The sequence below is a fragment of the Balaenoptera ricei genome, chromosome 19, assembly GCF_028023285.1.
Source record: "Balaenoptera ricei isolate mBalRic1 chromosome 19, mBalRic1.hap2, whole genome shotgun sequence".
NCBI classification, from domain to species: Eukaryota; Metazoa; Chordata; class Mammalia; order Artiodactyla; family Balaenopteridae; genus Balaenoptera; species Balaenoptera ricei.
The window spans coordinates 14,122,409-14,139,429 of NC_082657.1; the positions used below are offsets into that span (position 1 = coordinate 14,122,409).

The 17,021-nt window shown below is 50.1% G+C and overlaps 1 protein-coding gene across 5 annotated transcripts in view; it reads right to left on the minus strand.

Annotated features, from left to right (window-relative positions):
- ACTN4 (actinin alpha 4) overlaps positions 1-12,774 on the minus strand; it is a 72,936-nt gene extending 60,162 nt beyond the window's left edge. For 4 of the 5 annotated variants that reach the window (XM_059905015.1, XM_059905013.1, XM_059905014.1 and 1 more), the window contains exon 1: positions 12,542-12,774. In XM_059905015.1, the coding sequence (XP_059760998.1) occupies positions 12,542-12,703 (162 nt within the window). In that variant the 5' untranslated portion in view covers positions 12,704-12,774. The remainder of the gene's footprint in view (positions 1-12,541) is intronic. The other variant, XM_059905012.1, reaches the window with a different exon arrangement.
- Positions 12,775-17,021: the final 4,247 nt, after the last annotated feature.

A 17,021-nucleotide genomic window follows, 5' to 3' on the forward strand; every position in this document is an offset into this window, starting at 1 on the left:
CTGTTCAAACTGCACATGCGGGATGGGATCCCCCTAACACTTGCCCCCAGAAACCTGCCCGCGGCCACACTCACCTCCTTTATGAAAGTTTCCATGACTGACCCCACCTGCCCTTATTCACCCCCTTTCCTCTCCTGGGACACAGACAGAGTGCGGTGGGCTTGTCCGTGGGCCGCTTAGTGTCCTCCTGAGGTCTCATGTGGCTCTGCTCTCTCCCCAGCTACACCACAAGCTCCTTGAGAGCATGGGCCGGGTCTCCGGTTTCTCTCATACCCCCAAAGGCTCAGCGCGGAGCTCCGCTCTGCAGAGGGGCCCAGCGAGGGCTGTCGTCTGGCCCTGGCGGTCATGTTTCTACCTGAGTGCTGGACTCCAGGGCCCACGAAGCCCCTACTCATGTTACACAAGATGCTGGTTGGTATAAAAAGCAGAACCACTTTGGTCAGTGGCCCCTAATTCTGCTACCCAAGTGACGACTGCTGAAGTCTTTCAAGAGACCTTCCAAGTCTCTCCGGTGTGGTGCAAAGAGACAGCTTCCCCCCCACCCCACCCCCACAAGAAAGCCTTTTCTATCCGCAGGAACAGCTTGGAGCAGGTTCAGCTCAACATAAATGCATAATAAGCCACCCACCGTGGAAACTTACAGCTGTCTCCCAAACGTGGGGTAGGACTCAATATAATCGGACACATTTTCCACTCGCCATAGACTTTCTTCCCACTCTGAATCAGTTTTATAAAGGGGAAGTTTTATTTTTATATTTAAGGAGGTAAGGATAACAACACACACACATCTCCCCTCCTATACAGCTACTTAAAAGATTTAACAAGTTCACATGGGTATGCTGCCAGGAAAATGGAAACCTCACCATCTTCTTTCCAGCTGAAGCAGCTGGGCTGGCCGGGCCATTACAGGACACCTTCATACTCATTCGCTCCTTTGCATTCTGTCAGAAGGCATGATTTTTGCTGTTGAATTGCATCTAGGGCAGGGCAGAGAGAATCCCAGCCCATGTTCACAACGGACACTTTATGATCCGTGAACTTCGCTTCTTGCTGGGTGCAGTGTGTGCAGTCAGAAGTGCCCATTGAATAGCTCCGAGCTCTGTCACCGTTCCTCCCTTCCTGAGTAAAAGCCACACAACTAGTTTGACAAGGTGTGCCTTCCAACCTAGAGCCATGGGCCAAATGAAATCTACCACGTTCCTGGACTGGCTTCCAGCGGGAGACAGAAAGCTGAATGCCTCAGAATGAATCAGCCTGCACATCTGTCTTTCTGAACTAGAACCACCCTAGCTACAGCCCCACCTGACCAAAGGAAACGAGGCGGAAATACTGAATAAACGGAAGAGATTTACAGAGAAAGGGGGACCTAGAAGAGCCAGTTTAAAAAAATCAGGCTTCCGGGCTTGCCACTTCAAAGAGGGAGACACAACATTTTACCAAAGATGCTTTGTAAATCAAGCAGCCTCCTGATGGGACTGAAGGGAGCTGGAATTTGTTCATGGGGTAGAAGTTAAGCTAAGAGAGAGACTACAAAGCCATATGAGTACACAGTGCCATAAAACTCCAGATTCAGAAGTTACCAACACTTTAATCAAACACAGGTGTCTTCTGCAGCAGTGATCACAGAGATAATTGAAGCTTTTGCTCGGTTTAATGTTCTACAGTCCTGGGGTTCCCACTTTAGAAGTCAGTTCTGGTCTGGCCTGTCCAGCGGGCCTGAGGGGAAAGGGTTGTAGGGCCAGAGTTCTGGAAGCATGAGGTTCCTGGCCTACTGGAGTCTAAGAAGAACTGAATTTGCAGACCTGGGCCTCATCACCACTTCCAACAACAAACCTCTAAGAGGCCTGGCTGCGCCCATGTTTTCTACATGCCCTGCTCTGACCACTCTGACCCTTCTGCTCCGCAGGGCCTCCACACTTTCATTCCCGCTTCTTGGAACGGCCTTCTCCCAGTGCGTTCTTGGCTCCCTCTTTCTCATCCCCTAGGGAACAGCTAAAATGTCATGTCTTCAGAGATCTTCCTCTCGATCTAAAGTACCTGCACTGCCCTCCTCCCCTCAGCGACCTCTCCCCAGGCCATTCCCAATCACTAGACTCTAGTGTAGTGTAGAAATGAGAGCGCAGGCTTGAAAGGTTCAAATCCTGGCACTGTCACTTAGGCAAGTGACTTCAACTTCGACGGATCCATTTCTGCACCTGTCCTGTAAAGGTAACAACACCTACCTACCTCACAGGATTACATGAGTCAATCCACGTAAAGCTCTTAGAATAGTGTCTAGCACAGAGTCATATGCTAGCTGTTATTATTATTATTAAATTCATAGTGCATAATCCCATCTGAAATTACCTTGTTTTATTTACATGCTTGCTCTCTGTCTCCCCCACCAGCCTGTGAGTAGATCAAGAACATAAATGAGGACTTCCCTGGTGGCGCAGTGGTTAAGAATCTGCCTGCCAATGCAGGGGACATGGGTTCGAGCCCTGGTCCAGGAGGATCCCACATGTCACAGAGCAACTAAGCCCGTGCGCCACAACTACTGATCCTGTGCTCTAGAGCCCGCGAGCCACAACTACTGAAGCCCGCGTGCCTGGAGCCCGTGCTCTGCAACAAGAGAAGCCACTGCAATGAGAAGCTGGCACACAGCAACGAAGACCCAATGCAGCCGAAAATAAAAAAAATAAAATAAAATAAAGAACGTAAATGAGTTGGAAGATGGTTTGCATTTGGTCAGCTGATTTCCTTGGTGGCCAGTGGCCAATCCCAAAGTGGGGAGCTAGGCTCCCCAAAGACCCTCAACTGCCCACACTCTGACATAACTGAACCCACAAGGCCTGAACTGCTACTCACAAGTCTCATGTTTAAACTATGCTTGGAATGTTCGATAGGAACATACACTTATTTTTAGGCAAGAAAGTTGTCTCCTAAGCTAACCCTGTGGCCCTGGAGCTGGCCGTATTTGGCAAGGCCTGCCTTGTGGCTGTTTATTAAAGAGGCCCAGAACTTTCTCAAGTCTAAGGTAGCTGCGAAGAGAACTCAATGAGCTGGGAGTCTTGTATTTTTATGGTCAAAGCTTGTTCCCTTTGAATCTCTGGGGTGTTTCTGTGCAGCGGGTAGGAGCCGAGTGCCGCTCCCTGACCTTCCACAGCTTTGGGCCATGCTCCATCAACCACAGTCATCCCTAAAATGGTTCACTGCTTTCAATGGATTGAATTCTCTTCCGTGGGTTGTCCCTGAGTCAGTGAGTCAGTGAGTTAATGAAAGTTACAAAAAGAAAGGGAAAATTCGTGTCCCCAAACGGTTAAGAAGGTTCCCCCACCCCAACTGGTCTAGGTATTTCCTCTCACTCCACCAGCAGACACAGTGCTGGGCGACTACAGGCCTGACATCTCTGAAAAAGACATCTCGATACAGACCTTTCTGTCTTACAGAAAGTCAAATCCTACCAGACTTGGCAGTGAAGCTCAAACGATGCCCCCACCCACACCCCGTCCTGCAAAGAAAAAACTGCCTGACGATCCTGGTGATGTTTACGGGCTGGACACCTTCCAGGACTGGTTAGCAGACAGCCTGTAAGAAGGGGTGATTCATCAGACTGCCCTTGAACTAGCCTGGCAAGCCAGCTGCTTCCAGACATTTTGAATTTTGAAATGGAGCTTATTTCATAGGCCAGAACTGGAAGATCATACCAGCCTATAAAATTAAAAAAACAAAAAACAAAACACAAAACTGACTCTTCCAAACATAATCCATGCCAGCAGCAGCCAAAGAAGCATTTAATATTTTCATCAGACACAGAGTTTAATGTAAAGATAATCATTTCCTTAAAGTGGGGGGGGGGAGGGAAGGGGGGATGATAGGGAGAAAAAGGTTTATTTATTGTCAGAGTTGGAGTAGGAAGGATGTGGATTTTTAAAAAAATGTTATCACGGAATGAACTGTGCTTGGGATTTGCTGGAAACTTTAGAGTTCTTTTTAATTTGTCAGTGTTTGCGAAAACAGGGAAAAGATGCAGGCACATTTTGCCCTGCTATTAAGAAGTCACATAGCTGAAATTCCAACTCTAAATGCCTAGAGAAATAGCACACATCCCAGCCACAAAGCCAACGGCGGCTTTCATGGTGTACTCTTGTTCTTCTCTCCCTCTCTCTCTCTCTCTCTCTCTCTCTTGCGCAAATACACACCCCCTCATCGATAAAACAATAAAATGGGCTGGCCTGACTCCTGAGCCAGGGAACAGAGGCCCCTCGTCCCCCTCCCCAGAGTGGCCACCACTCACGTGGATATCTTCTGCGAGACTGGCTGGCAGCAGCCTATTTCTGCCCAGCAGCCCAACATTCCACCACTGGTGCTGCCTCTAGTACGGCGCCGCATCCCCAAAACAGTAAGCAACTCAGTTTCCACGGCGACATCAACTAAATACCTTTTACCCACACCCTGATTTAGACTGATCATAGAGCACTCATGCGTTGATGGTTGCACACGCGCATACCGAGGCCGGTGACACTGGTGACACTGACCGAAGCCGGCTTCCAGCACTGCCCCTCGGGGCTTGGTAAAGGGAAGCCTGTCTTTTCAAGAACGCAAGCTGAAGACCCACAAACCCTCCTGGAGTGACACCCCCTCAAGCAACCTCCCAGCGTGGTGGCTGGTTGTTCAATCCCTTTCAGGCTTCCTCCTGTGATGTTTCTCCTAACCTCAAACTGGCCTTCTCTGCCATTGAAATGAAGTGTATATTAAAAAAAGAAAGAAAGGAAAAAGAAGAAATGCATTTCTTTGGCTTCCTGCAGTGCCCCCATCCTGGATGGCTGCTAATTAAGACATTCTTGGAGCTGGAATCAGAGTCCTTACTGGTCAGGAGGTAAGATATGGAAACCCTTCATCCTGGGCTCTTCGGAGATTAAAAAACCAAATGTGTTCCCTTCACGTGTGGAGAACAAGGAGGACGGCGTACTGCCTGCCTTCCGCACTGCCTCCCATCCACCTAGACTGTGGCTTCCACCCACTCTCAACAGCCATCAGGGAGGGCGAAAAAGATGAAAAGAAAAACCCACTAGAAAGCCAGTAACAAGACATCACTCAGCCCCACATCTTTGGGGGGAAAACTTTAAAAAGCATAAAACAAACCACAATGTCTTCTTTATTCCTGCCCAAAGCTGAAGACACAAATGCTGTTGTATTGATGGTGTTCTAGCATCCCATTCAATCATTTCAGCACTGTCAATGATATTTCCCGAGATGACTTCACTGTGTTCTGCGGAGTTGTAACTGCCCCTTCCAACTGCTTCTGCCCCATGTCTATAGTTCCATAGGACACAAAGAATCTGTTCTGCTCTGATATCTGGAAGCAAAACATTTAAATCAGCCCTTCTTAACTTGGCAGGAGGGCACTGCTTTCCTTTCTGAATCTAGGATGCAAACCCAGACAGGGTAGCAGGGTGGTTTATTCATGGGAGCAGCCAAACTTTAAGTGTATAAGTGTTAGAAAGCTGGAGCCTTAAAAAGAAAAAGCGATGTGAGTAGCAAGGGATAAACCCACAATTCTTGTATTTAGAACATGGCCCTAGCTACTTAAAAAAAAAACCCAGAACCCAAGAAATCTTAACATTTGAATGCAGAGATAAAGCCAGTGCCATCCACTCCTGCTCAAGGGTAGTACAGTGGGATGCCGGGCAAGCAGGATGGGCTGTGTGTTCCTGGGTAAGTCACTCTGCCCCGCCATTCGCGGAATGTTTCAGGGTCAAGTGAGATAAAGTTTTTTCCAAGTGCGGCACGCACACATCGGAGATTTTAAGGGTTACCCACACTCTCCATTAAACCTTGAACAACAGCGAGAAGGTTATTCCCCTTGATTCTCTTGAAAACCTTCTGATCAAAGAGAAAGTCTCTGTTTGGTACGCTGGGTCTCTAACACCTCACCAACACTTGCCAATCTCCTTTCAACAACAAAGGGAGCATGCCTCAGGCCCAGAGCCTGCAGCAGGAATAGTACCTAGCTAGAACTTAACAGCACTGTTTTGTTTTCAGCCTGTTTACTTTTGCAGTTTCCTTCTATTTACGGCCAGGGAAGCTAGGTTTTCCATTTGCAATACTCATATAAATTTCCCCTTTAAAACTTAAGTTAAAAAAGGCAGGGACTTACCTGGTGGCGCAGTGGTTAAGAATCCGCCTGCCAATGCAGGGGACATGGGTTCGAGCCCTGGTCCGGGAAGATCCCACATGCCGCGGAGCAACTAAGCCTGTGCACCAGAACTACTGAGACTGCGCTCTAGAGCCCGCGAGCCACAACTACTGAGCCCACATGCTGCAACTACTGAGACTGCGTGCTGCAACTACTGAAGCCCGTGCGCCTAGAGCCCGTGCTCCGCACAGCAATGAGAAGCCCATGCTCACTGCAGCTAGAGAAAGCCCACACACAGCAACAAAGACCCAATGCAGCCAATAAATAAATAATTTATTTTTTTAAAAGGGCAAATTGACTTGAAAGAATATTATTAAGTATATAAAAGCAAAAGTGGCTAAGGAAAAATCACAAATGACTGAAGTTTAGGAAATACGGAGACAAGCGTGGGTTGGGGGTGAGGAGGGCTGCTCTGGCTGGAGAACCACTGTCCCTTCTGGAAACACAGGATGGTCCCTCGCTCTTGGGGAGATGGGGCTCATCCCACTCCAGGAAGGCAGGAGCCAGTACAGAAACAGGTGGCAAATAGCAAATCCCAAGTCAGCTCCATTCACTCACTTTTAGATACCACTTCAGTAAATTACATCTAAGAAAAAAGGCCACTGGCCTCTTCCGGAGTAACTCCTGCTCGGAGTAAAGAGAAGGCAACCAAGTTACACCAACCAGCTTTTAAAGACCTTCCGTGGACATTCCAAGTTAATGCATCTGTTGTTTACGAGTGAAAGGGGAGGGGGAGGGACATGAAAGAACAACACAACCAAAAAAGGCACAACACCAAGACAAATGTCTCTGGGATTTTTATAATCCCAGGGAGACCGCTTCTTGGACAAAACTTCCCAAGCACTGATAAAGGTCACTCTTGCCAGTTAAATGTATGCAGAGTTTTCACTTTCTGGAGGAGGCGGGATCCTCCTCCCAGCCGCGGGTTAATTTTTCCTCCCAATAAGATCACTCTTTAAACGGAGGCTGGAATTTTTAAATGATTCTGTTTCTCTTAACTCACTGAACCCTACACTCCCTGATACCTGGGTTACTGACTAAAATGTAACTCATAAACCTTCCTGAAGAAAAGCAAGTGTTACTTGTGCCACTTTCAGACACTTTATAACAACTTCTGGCCGTCTAGACAGGCAACACTGTAAAACTAAGTTTCCTTATAATTGCGCTTGATGCTTTGATGTTTCAAAGTTTAATCTCATCCTAAAGGAGACTGATTTTGAGCTCTCAAACTACCCAGGACATAAAGGCTTCTTTCAAACCTCCCTGGATGACAGGATTTGTAGCTGCTCAAGTAGAAGCTTCCACCCACCTTTTAGTAGGTCAGTGTTTCAATTACCACTGCCATTGAATTACCAACTTGCTATCACTTGCCTCCTATTTCCATGAAAAAAGAAAAGGGGGGGAAGGGAGACTTAAACAAGGTAACGTGAGTGCGTTTGCTATTCTGTAAAATAAATAGGTAAATAAAGGCAGCGGAAGGGAACTGACCATGACTGATGAAAACACAGACATCACTAAGTGAAGGAAATAAGGATAAAACTGGGGAAACCATTGATCTAGAATATACCAAATGCCAGACAAGAGATAAAATGTTGATAATTCAGCCATTCAGAAAACCTGAATGAGCAAGTGATACCAGAGCAAACAGCTGTTCCTTATTTTTGCCCTTTCCGTCTCCCCTCCCCCAAAAATAAGAGCAAAGGAATTTTTTTTTTTTAAAGAACAACCCTAAGATCTGGTCAAAGGCTTGTACAATTCCCAGCACACTATAAATCAATATGGCAAAAGCCAAAAGCGTTCATCTCAACAGTCTCAGAAATTCCTTGAGCCTTCCCCAAATCAATTCCTTTCTGGCTCCATTCTCTTCGCTGTCATCTGCTAGACCAGCACTGCCAAATAACTTGTACTACTCGCTCAGTTAACGCTGTAGAAGGGTGCTGTCTGGCCAAAGTCAGCCGTGACTGGAATATATGTTTAAGCGGCAGAACTCCCCACCCCAGAGGCTTAAGATTGGAATCCAGACTTGTCCCTGCTCCCCTGACATCTGATTAAGAGGACGTTTTGAGAGTGGCAAGCCTACATTTTAACTGACCTCCCGGACTGCATCTCAGGAGTTTAATAGCACCAGCAGCACCTGGATATTAAAACCCCACCCTCATTTCCAGGGTTGTTTTCCTCCAACACTTTCACCAAACTTTTCCCACAAGGCATCCCACTCTAGGCCAGGCAATCGGCTGCCATTAAAGGAGACCATTTAGCACCAGTTCCAACTGGAGAGTGAGTCAGCTCCCGGCTGCCAAAGCAGCCTCCTTGTTGGTCTCAGGGAGGGTGTTTCAAAAGGCAGAGGGCAATCCTGGGCCCACGCCCTGGAGCGCAAGGAATCAGATGAAGCAACAGGCGCCACTCCATGGCACCAACCGGATTTCAACTCTCAGCTGAGTGAGTGTGAGTGAGTACAAGGGGCGCTGTACTCCCAGGCCATCCTCCCACATCTCATCTCTTCCACAGTCATCAGAAAAGCCCTGTTCTTAAAACACATGAGGTGGGGGGGAGGACAGAGGCTAGCAGCTGATAGCTTCCCCTACCCGTCTCCCAAGAAGGCAAACAGGATACCTGCCGCCCTCACATATTTACAGTCTTTAATTCTAGATGACAATTGAGTTTAGGTTTTTTGGTTTTTGTTTTTGTTTTCGGTATGTAACTTATTCAGTTTTTAAAACTGCTAAGGATCTGCTAGTCTTAGCCAGATCCTAAGAGGGAAGCAATTAGAGTAATGGAACAAAATAACAGATGGCTACTTTGAGGTCTCTATCATCAGCCTAAGAAAAAAAAAACCAACAAACCCTACTTGGAGAAAAACAAGACACCATTAGAACTTTCAAATAATTAACTCAAATCTAATAGAGCCCGAGCCAAAGGTCAGGGTCTAAACACTGAGGCCCTGTAAGCAGTGATGTTTCAATGAACAGGCAACCTTAGCAAAGGAGGCAATTCCTCTTGCTGTGATGAGAAGTTCTAGATCAGCTATCAGGTGACCTCACCTGTCCAGCAGAACAGGGGGGGCAGGGCTACCCAGGCCCCTTTCAGAAACTGGGAGAGAGAACTCTGGCCCAGAGCTATAATTGCTCAAGAATTTGCTCAAAGGCCAGACCAGTCCTTCCCCCACACCCCTGGAGAAAACACGTAGAGACTTCCCAGATCAGAACTGTTGCATAAGCTACTTATCAGGTAATGCCTTGGTTACAAGGGTCCTTAGAAGGGCTTCAGGTAGAAGTGAGAACCACCAGGAATCACACGCACCCTGACTTGGGCCAAACCTTGCTTAATTCCTAGAAGAATTCAATTCCACACGCTTTAAGGGCCTACAGCTATCCTGGATAATGATTTTTAGGGTATGAGAGTACGCACAGGACACTCACAGTACTGCCACTCTCCCTGTGACCAGTGGCTCAGCCTTGGAGGGGCAAGAAGGGCAATCTGTCATTCACTAAAGTGACACTGCAGCGCAGAAAAACCCAGCCAGCCTGTCTGGGGGGAGTGGGGGTGGGGGGTTCCTCTTAGAAGGAAGACAACAGCACAAACTTGTGTATATATTCCTTTCCATTACTCCTTCTCCCACTTCAGAAAGGATCCCCACCCCATAATAGGTAGGTGCACAGCAGTGAAGCGATATTCCCCCCCAAAGTACAGCTATGTGTAAATATTTGTCGCAGTTGTATAAAGCAGGACACACTAGAATCTGCCCCTTATTGAGAATCTAAAACAGCTAGTATTAGAGGGGCTGTGAGCCACCCTTTCCCTGAACCTTGCCTGGTCCTTGTGGAAGGGAGGAGAGAGGAGGATACAACAGCAGCAAGGCCTAGGGGTTCCGGTGAGTCCCCTAGGGGGTCCCGCCCAGGCCTGAATGGTGCCTCAGCCTCACCCAGCGTGCAAGGGAGACTATAACCACGAAGGAGCACACACCCTAACTCCCAGAAGGGAGTGGAAGTGAGCTAGCAAAGGGAGTCACTCTGGGAGTCGTAGAAGTCAGGAAGGGAGGGAAAGGGAAGGTTCCCCACTCCCACCACCTGAGTAAAAATGTTCCGAAGCTCATTCTCCCCAAGCACCTGGAGCTGGAGAAGACAGATCCCAGACATGCTCAAAGACAACCCCGTGGCCCCCTGTTCCCCTCCCAACTTTCCAAGTCTCTTGGCAACTCTTAACCTTTTCCAGCCCGGCACTGCCTCCGGCAATAAACTGCAGTTGAGACTGCAGGCTAGGTCTCTCCCCTTAAAAAGAATTTTATGTCAGATTATCTCAACCTGCCCAGCCGGAGGTAGGTGGGGCAACAGATAAGGACACCACCATCAAGCCGCCACCCACCCCCCACCCCCCCCAACTACTGATGAGGAAATTCAAGCAGAGGTTGGTAATTTACCCAAGGTCATGCCAGGCTCCACCCCAGGCTGCCTGGAACAGCTGCTCCCTTCACCCTTTCCCCTTCAACCCGGGCTGCCTGCACAGAGCCCCCAAAGCACCAACTCACACCCTCAAGAGGCTTCCAGCCACACTTGCCACTCAAGCCCCTTGCCTGAGTTGGCCCCCATGATCCTGAGGAAGCTCCACCAAAGCTACCCTCCCGAAGTCCCAACACCACACACATCTGTCCTTGTAGAATCACAGAAGGGACCCCTTCGACCCCTCCTCATTTCACAGATGACAGAACTGCCCTGAGATCAAGGGTCTTGCTCCAGGCCACAGAGCTGACAACAAACCTAGGAAGAAAATTCCGATCTCCGGAACATATTAAACGCCTCTAAGTGCAAGTACTTCCCACCCTCTTCACACACAACACTTTTAAACAGCCCCCTCCCGACATACACACCCACTCAACACCCTCCTTTCTTTAGCTCTTGCTGCACACACTCAAACCCTCTCTTCTATCAGCTTGGAGCTCTCCCCTCTCAACCACCCTGGATTACACACACACACACACACACCACCTTCTCTGGGCCTCCCACTCCTTCTGATCTCCCTTTCCCCACCGTGGGTCCCCCCCACCCCGCAAATTGCTTCAACACCCCAACGTGCCACCTGAAAACAGACCCTGCTTTAGAAAGAGCTCTTCACCACCACCCCCAAAAGACACAATTCTTCTGGACACTCTCACCTCTTCCTCCCCAAACAATTTATTCTCCCTTCACAACACACACACTCTCTCCAGTCCCGGGACTGCATGTCCAGAAGCCCCCACCCCCAGATTCCTTTCTCAGCCTATCCATCACACACTCCCTTTCTAATGAGACTTTCATTACTACTCTAACCTCCCTCCCACCATCCGCCATTCCGCTCATTCTCTCCCGCCATCCTCACCTTGTCCAGGCTACCTTAGCCTCCGGCGCCGCCAACCCTTTGCTGAGCTTTGTCTACGTTCCATCAGTTCTTCAGAACCCCTCCTCAAAACACTCCAGATACTCTCTGTATCCCCCCTTCGGCCTCTCCTCATCAGTGAGGTCTCGGCCTCATCAATTCCTCTTCTTCTTCCTATCTCCCAATCTTCTCCTCTTCCCTGTAGAACAGCACACCCCAAATAAAACTCACCCCCTTCAAAACCTCTTATTCACAGCTCCCTAACTTCTCCCTTCAGACCCGGAGTCCCGGAACTCCTTAGCAGCCCTCCCCGTCCTCACCCCCCAAGCTCCGGGTCCTTTCACACCCACTTCTTTCCTCAGCCCCTCTCCTCCTTCCATCTCCCCAGTCTCCCCAGTCCTCCCACTACTCTTCAGACTTCATAATCCCTTCCTTGGTACCCCTACTCCATCTTCAGACTTCCAGAATCTTCATCCCCTTTAGAAGTCCCCCAACCCGGGGCTCCCTCAATTCCAACCCTCTTCAGAGGATTCTGCAATCAAAATAACCCCCTCCATACTCGAGCTCTTCAGACTCCCCCGATGCCTAATTCTATCCTGACCCACAAATTCCGGACTCCCCCGTTTCCCTCTGAACACCCCCAGTCCATCCTGACCCTCCAGTCCCGCCTCAGACCCCATTCCATGTTAGAGTCTCCAATCATCTCGCCGGTTTCCCCCAATTCCCCGCCCAGACCCTCCAATTCCTTCATCGGGCTCCCTGATTCCTTGTTTTTGATTTCCATATTCCCTGTTCGGCCGCCAATTATTTTTTCAGACTCCCAGTTCCTTGCTCAAGTTCTGCAACTCCTCTTCAGGACTCTAAACCCCTTCCCAGACCCGCCGGTTTATTCCCAGGACGCCCAGTTCTCACCACAGACCCTCCAATTCCGTCTCAGGACCTCCCAGCCCCTTTCCGGCCCCCAGCCTCCCTCGGAAGCCCCCCTCCAGCTCGTTCGGCCCGCGGGCCGCGCACCTTGCGCTGCTGCTTCTCCCAGGCCGGGTCCAGCAGCAGGTCCCGGTCCCAGTCGTCCTCCTGGGCCATGTAGTCGCCCATGCTACCCCCGCCGCCGGCGCCATTGCTCCCGCTGCTGGGGCCGTATTGGTACGACTGGTTCGCCGCGTGGTAGTCCACCATTCCGCTGCCTCTCCCGAGCCCGTCCGCTCCCGCCTCTGCTCCCGCCCCTCTGCCCGAGCCGCCGCCGCCGCCGCTGCCGCCGCCGCTTCAGCTGCTTCAGCCCGCCCTCCGCTGACGCCTGCGCACTGCTCGCTGCGCCTGCGCACCGCGCCGCCGCCGCCGCCCTCTCTCGCGCGCGCGCCTCCTATGCCAAAACGCACTGAAACCCCGCCTCGGGGAGCTCGGAGCCTGCGCAGAGTGCACCTCCCCTCGGCCCTTCAGCTCATGGACGAGCCGCGCCCCCTCTCCCGCGTGAGCGCGCGCGGCCTCTGCGTGTGGGCGGGGCCAGAGCATGGATGATTCGTAAGGCGGGTCTCGACATCAGGCTTGAACCTGCTGAGGCGTGGCTTGTATTCCCATTCAGTAACAGAAATTTAACAAATATTTATTAAGCGCCTACTGTGTGCGTTGCCAGTAAACAAGATAGACAAAACTCCCTGGCCTCATGGAACTACCTTCTAGTGAAGGGAGACAACAAACAAAATTTTAAGTACATATATATTGAAAGGGTTAAGTGTTATGGAGAAAAATCAAGCAGAGCTGGAACGTAAACGAAGTACTCAGGGTAGCCTTTGCGGAGAAGGAGAACATTTGAACAAACATCTGGGGGATTCACGAAATGAACATGGGAGTTAGGTAGACTGGAATAGATACTGGCTGACGGGGAAGGTAGAGGATTTTTTGGACTTGTCTATCTTCATTCATTCAACAAACATTTATTGGGCACCTACTGGTGTGCCAGGCCCTGTTCTTGGGTGCTGGCGATATGGTGCTGAGCATGATAAATGTGATTAGTTCTCAAGTGGCTAATATTGGGGGGGGGGTGCAACAATAAACAAATAAATAACAGATAAATGACATTGTTACACTGAGGCATGTCAAGTGTAAATATCCAAAGCTGAGCTCCTCGTCTTCCTCTCAGACCTGGTCACCCCACCGTCATCCCCATCCCAGTCAATGGCGCCTCCATCATTCCAGCTGTGCAGGCAGCAAAGCTTGCAGTCCTCCTTGGCTCCTCTTTGTCTGCACGCCCCACATCCAGTTCTTCAGGAAATTCTGTCAGTTCCATCTTCAGAGTACGTCCGGGATCCACCCACTTCCCCTTTCCCCCACGGCCACACCCTGGTCCTGTCCAGCCTCGCCTCGTCTTCGCTTGGACCACTGCAGTAGCCGCCTCACCATCTCCCTGCTCCTCCACTCACCTCCCGACTCTCCTTCTCACAAGAAGTCAGAAGGAACCTGTGAACACTTGAGTCAGATCAAGTCCCTCCCTCCCTGCTCAGAACCTTCCTTTGGTGCCACATGTCAAAGTCAAGGAAAGGAGGAAAGGCTGCTGGAGTCTTCCTTGCCCTGGTGCAGCCCAGCCCAGCTTTTGAAATAACCGAGACTCCTGGGGCCTCAGCCAAATCCACAAGGTCTTCCACGTCCTGGTCATCCTGGTCCCCATTCTTATCCCAGCTCACCTCCCACTCTCCCCCTCCTCTCTGAGCTCCCGCCACCCTGCTGGCCTCCTAGCTGTTCCTCCAACACACCGGGTATGCTCCAGCCTCAGGGCCTTTGTATACGGTGATACCTTGTTACCACTGTTTGGAACACTTTCCCCGGATACTGGATCCCCAGGGCTCATAGCCACCTCACCTGCAGATCAGCGGAAATATCACCTCCTTAGTGAGACCTCCCCAGACCACCTTTTTCTAAATAGCATCCCACACCTTCCCAGCTTTATTCTTTCCAGAATACTGATCACCATTTAATATACTACATGACTGGTTTACTTATCATGTTTATTTGTCTCCTTCCCAACAATGTCAGCCCATGAATGGTGAGGATCTTTTGTTTTGGTCACTGCTGTATCTCTAGCCCCTGAAGCAGTGTCTGGCACAAGACAGAAGCTTAATAAATCCCAGATGAATGAATAGACTTAAAATCATACTGAAGTATCTGAGGAGTTTATTTTGTTTTTTACTATTTTTTGCCTGAAAAGAAGTTTTGATTTTATTCTAAGTACAGTGGGGACATATAATGAATTTTATTCTAAATGCAATGGTAAGTTAGGAGAGGACTGCAAGCAGGGGTGGGGTCTGATTCAACTGTCCATAGGGTCCGTCTGGCCACACCAGGGGAACAAACTGTAGAAGGTGGAGTGAGTTCAGGGAACCCAGTGAGGAGGCTGCTGCGATGGTCCTGACGAGGCTGGACAGACAGACAAGAGGGTGAAGGAGGAGAGTGCTGAGGAGGAGAGGCAGTGGGAGGATGTGGGGAAGTGGAGCCTCCAAGACTTAGTGTCATGAATTTGATGGGGGTGGGAGGCAGGGGTGGGAAAGAGCAAAGAATCAAGACTCAAGGTGGCTCTAGGTTTTGGACCTAGAGCCACCTTGAGGGGAGTGGGTGGGTGTTAGGGAAGGTAAGAAGGTAAGGGTTTGACTGAAGCAGAGCCTGACCGGCAGTACAAAAGGACTGTGTTGCAGTCATCTGCTGGGGATGGGGATTAGAAGACACGGCTTCTCCAGGTTATGGGAGCTACCAGGATCTCTCCTCTCCTCTCTCAAAGGCACTAGAAGAGATCCAAGGGCAAGCAAAGGAAGGGGATGAGGCCTAGGTAGCAGCCCACTTTCCCAGGTAATGCCATGACCTGGCCAAAGACGCGGGTGTTGGCTGTTTCCAAAGCTGGGCTGGGCTGGGGCTGGGTTGGGGCAAGGCACCCTCTTCCTGCCTAACCTGCAGAACGAGCCCAGGACTCTTGTGCTGGGCTCGCTGGGCAGGGAAAGGCCGCTCAAACAATGGGCCATCTGCCCCTCCCTGCGTGCTCCCGGTTGACACTGAGAAAACTCCCAGACCAAGGGCTCAGAGATGAAGTGGATGTCCCCAGCCAATGAGGTTTAAATTAAAGGCTCCCTTTAATTGCCAGCTTTGAGGCCACTTCCCAGCAGCCATCCATGGACAGTGCAGTAATAATAGCTACTGTTTATGGAGGGTCAAGGCGCAGCAGGCAAGAAGAGGGGGCAGGGAGAGATCCCTGAGTGAAAGGGTATGGCCAGTGGGCCCTGGTATTAGGTTCACCATTTCCACATCACCATTTCTTGGAGTTCTCAAGACTTTAGTCAGAACTTATTAAATGCTGTATCCCATTACTGGGAAATCCCTGGCAGTCTAATGGTTAGGACTCAGCACTTTCATGGCTGTGGTCCAGGTTCAATCCCTGGTCAGGGAACTAAGATCCCACAAGCCTCACGGTCAAAATAAATAAATAAATAAATGTTGAATTAAAACAAATAAATGCTGTATCCCATTATTAACACTACTTAGATGAAACAAAGGAGAGAGGGCTGCATCCTCTCAGAGTAGGAACATGAACAGGTCCTGGGATGTCTAGAGGTGACTGTGGAAGCAGCTGAAACAGCAGTCCTAAGGCCGAGCCACCATGACAGGTGACAAGTTGAGTGCATTAACTCACAGCAATGACTGAAGTGGGTACTCTCCCCAGCTGTAAAACTGAGGCACAGAAGGGTTGACTAACACACCCAAAGGTCACTAGGCTGGTGTTTGAACTCAGTCGTTCTGCAGAGCCAGGCCTCTTAGCTGCTCAAAGGATGATCCTCCTGGAGCAAAAGCAGGTTGGCAAAGCAGGACAAGTTGTGGTTTCCAAAACAGATAAAGGTCATTTCCTCCTCCCCTGCAGGGTGGCCATGGCCCGTTGCACCCTACACAAGGGCAAGTGCTACGTGGGTGAGTGGGAGTGTGCCCACCCAGAACGGGTGCCTTTTGCTGACTCACACAACCAAATGCGTGGGTAACAGCACCCCAGTCTCCCCTCTTTCTACCCGCCTTAGAGCTAGCTCCCAATTCCTGAGCTGCAAAAGCACCCTTTGTCCCCAGGGTTTGGGCATGTCCTAATTCCTGGCTCCTGCTCAGGTCTGATCCCAGGGCAAAGGGTGTCCCGTTCGGCCCTGGTTCCCCAAGTCAGGGCCCTCAGAGAACGATGGGTGTGAGTGCTGGGAAGTGTGGAGGGCTGGGAAGGCTGGCAGCACAGGCTCACCTGCCCTTTCCGTGGGCAGAGTCCACACATACCGGTCATTTGAGAATGAGGCGCTCCCTCAGGGGCACCTGCAGTCTATGTAAAGGGATGTGCATCCATTGTGGCATTTGATTTCCTCCATTTTCCCCAGTCACCGTTGTCCCCACTCCCTCTTCCTGCAGGCAACAGGCTCACAGGTGAAGACACCCGCCCAAAGTCACTCCGCCTGAAAGTCTGGAATACCTTATAAAATGTGAATAACCA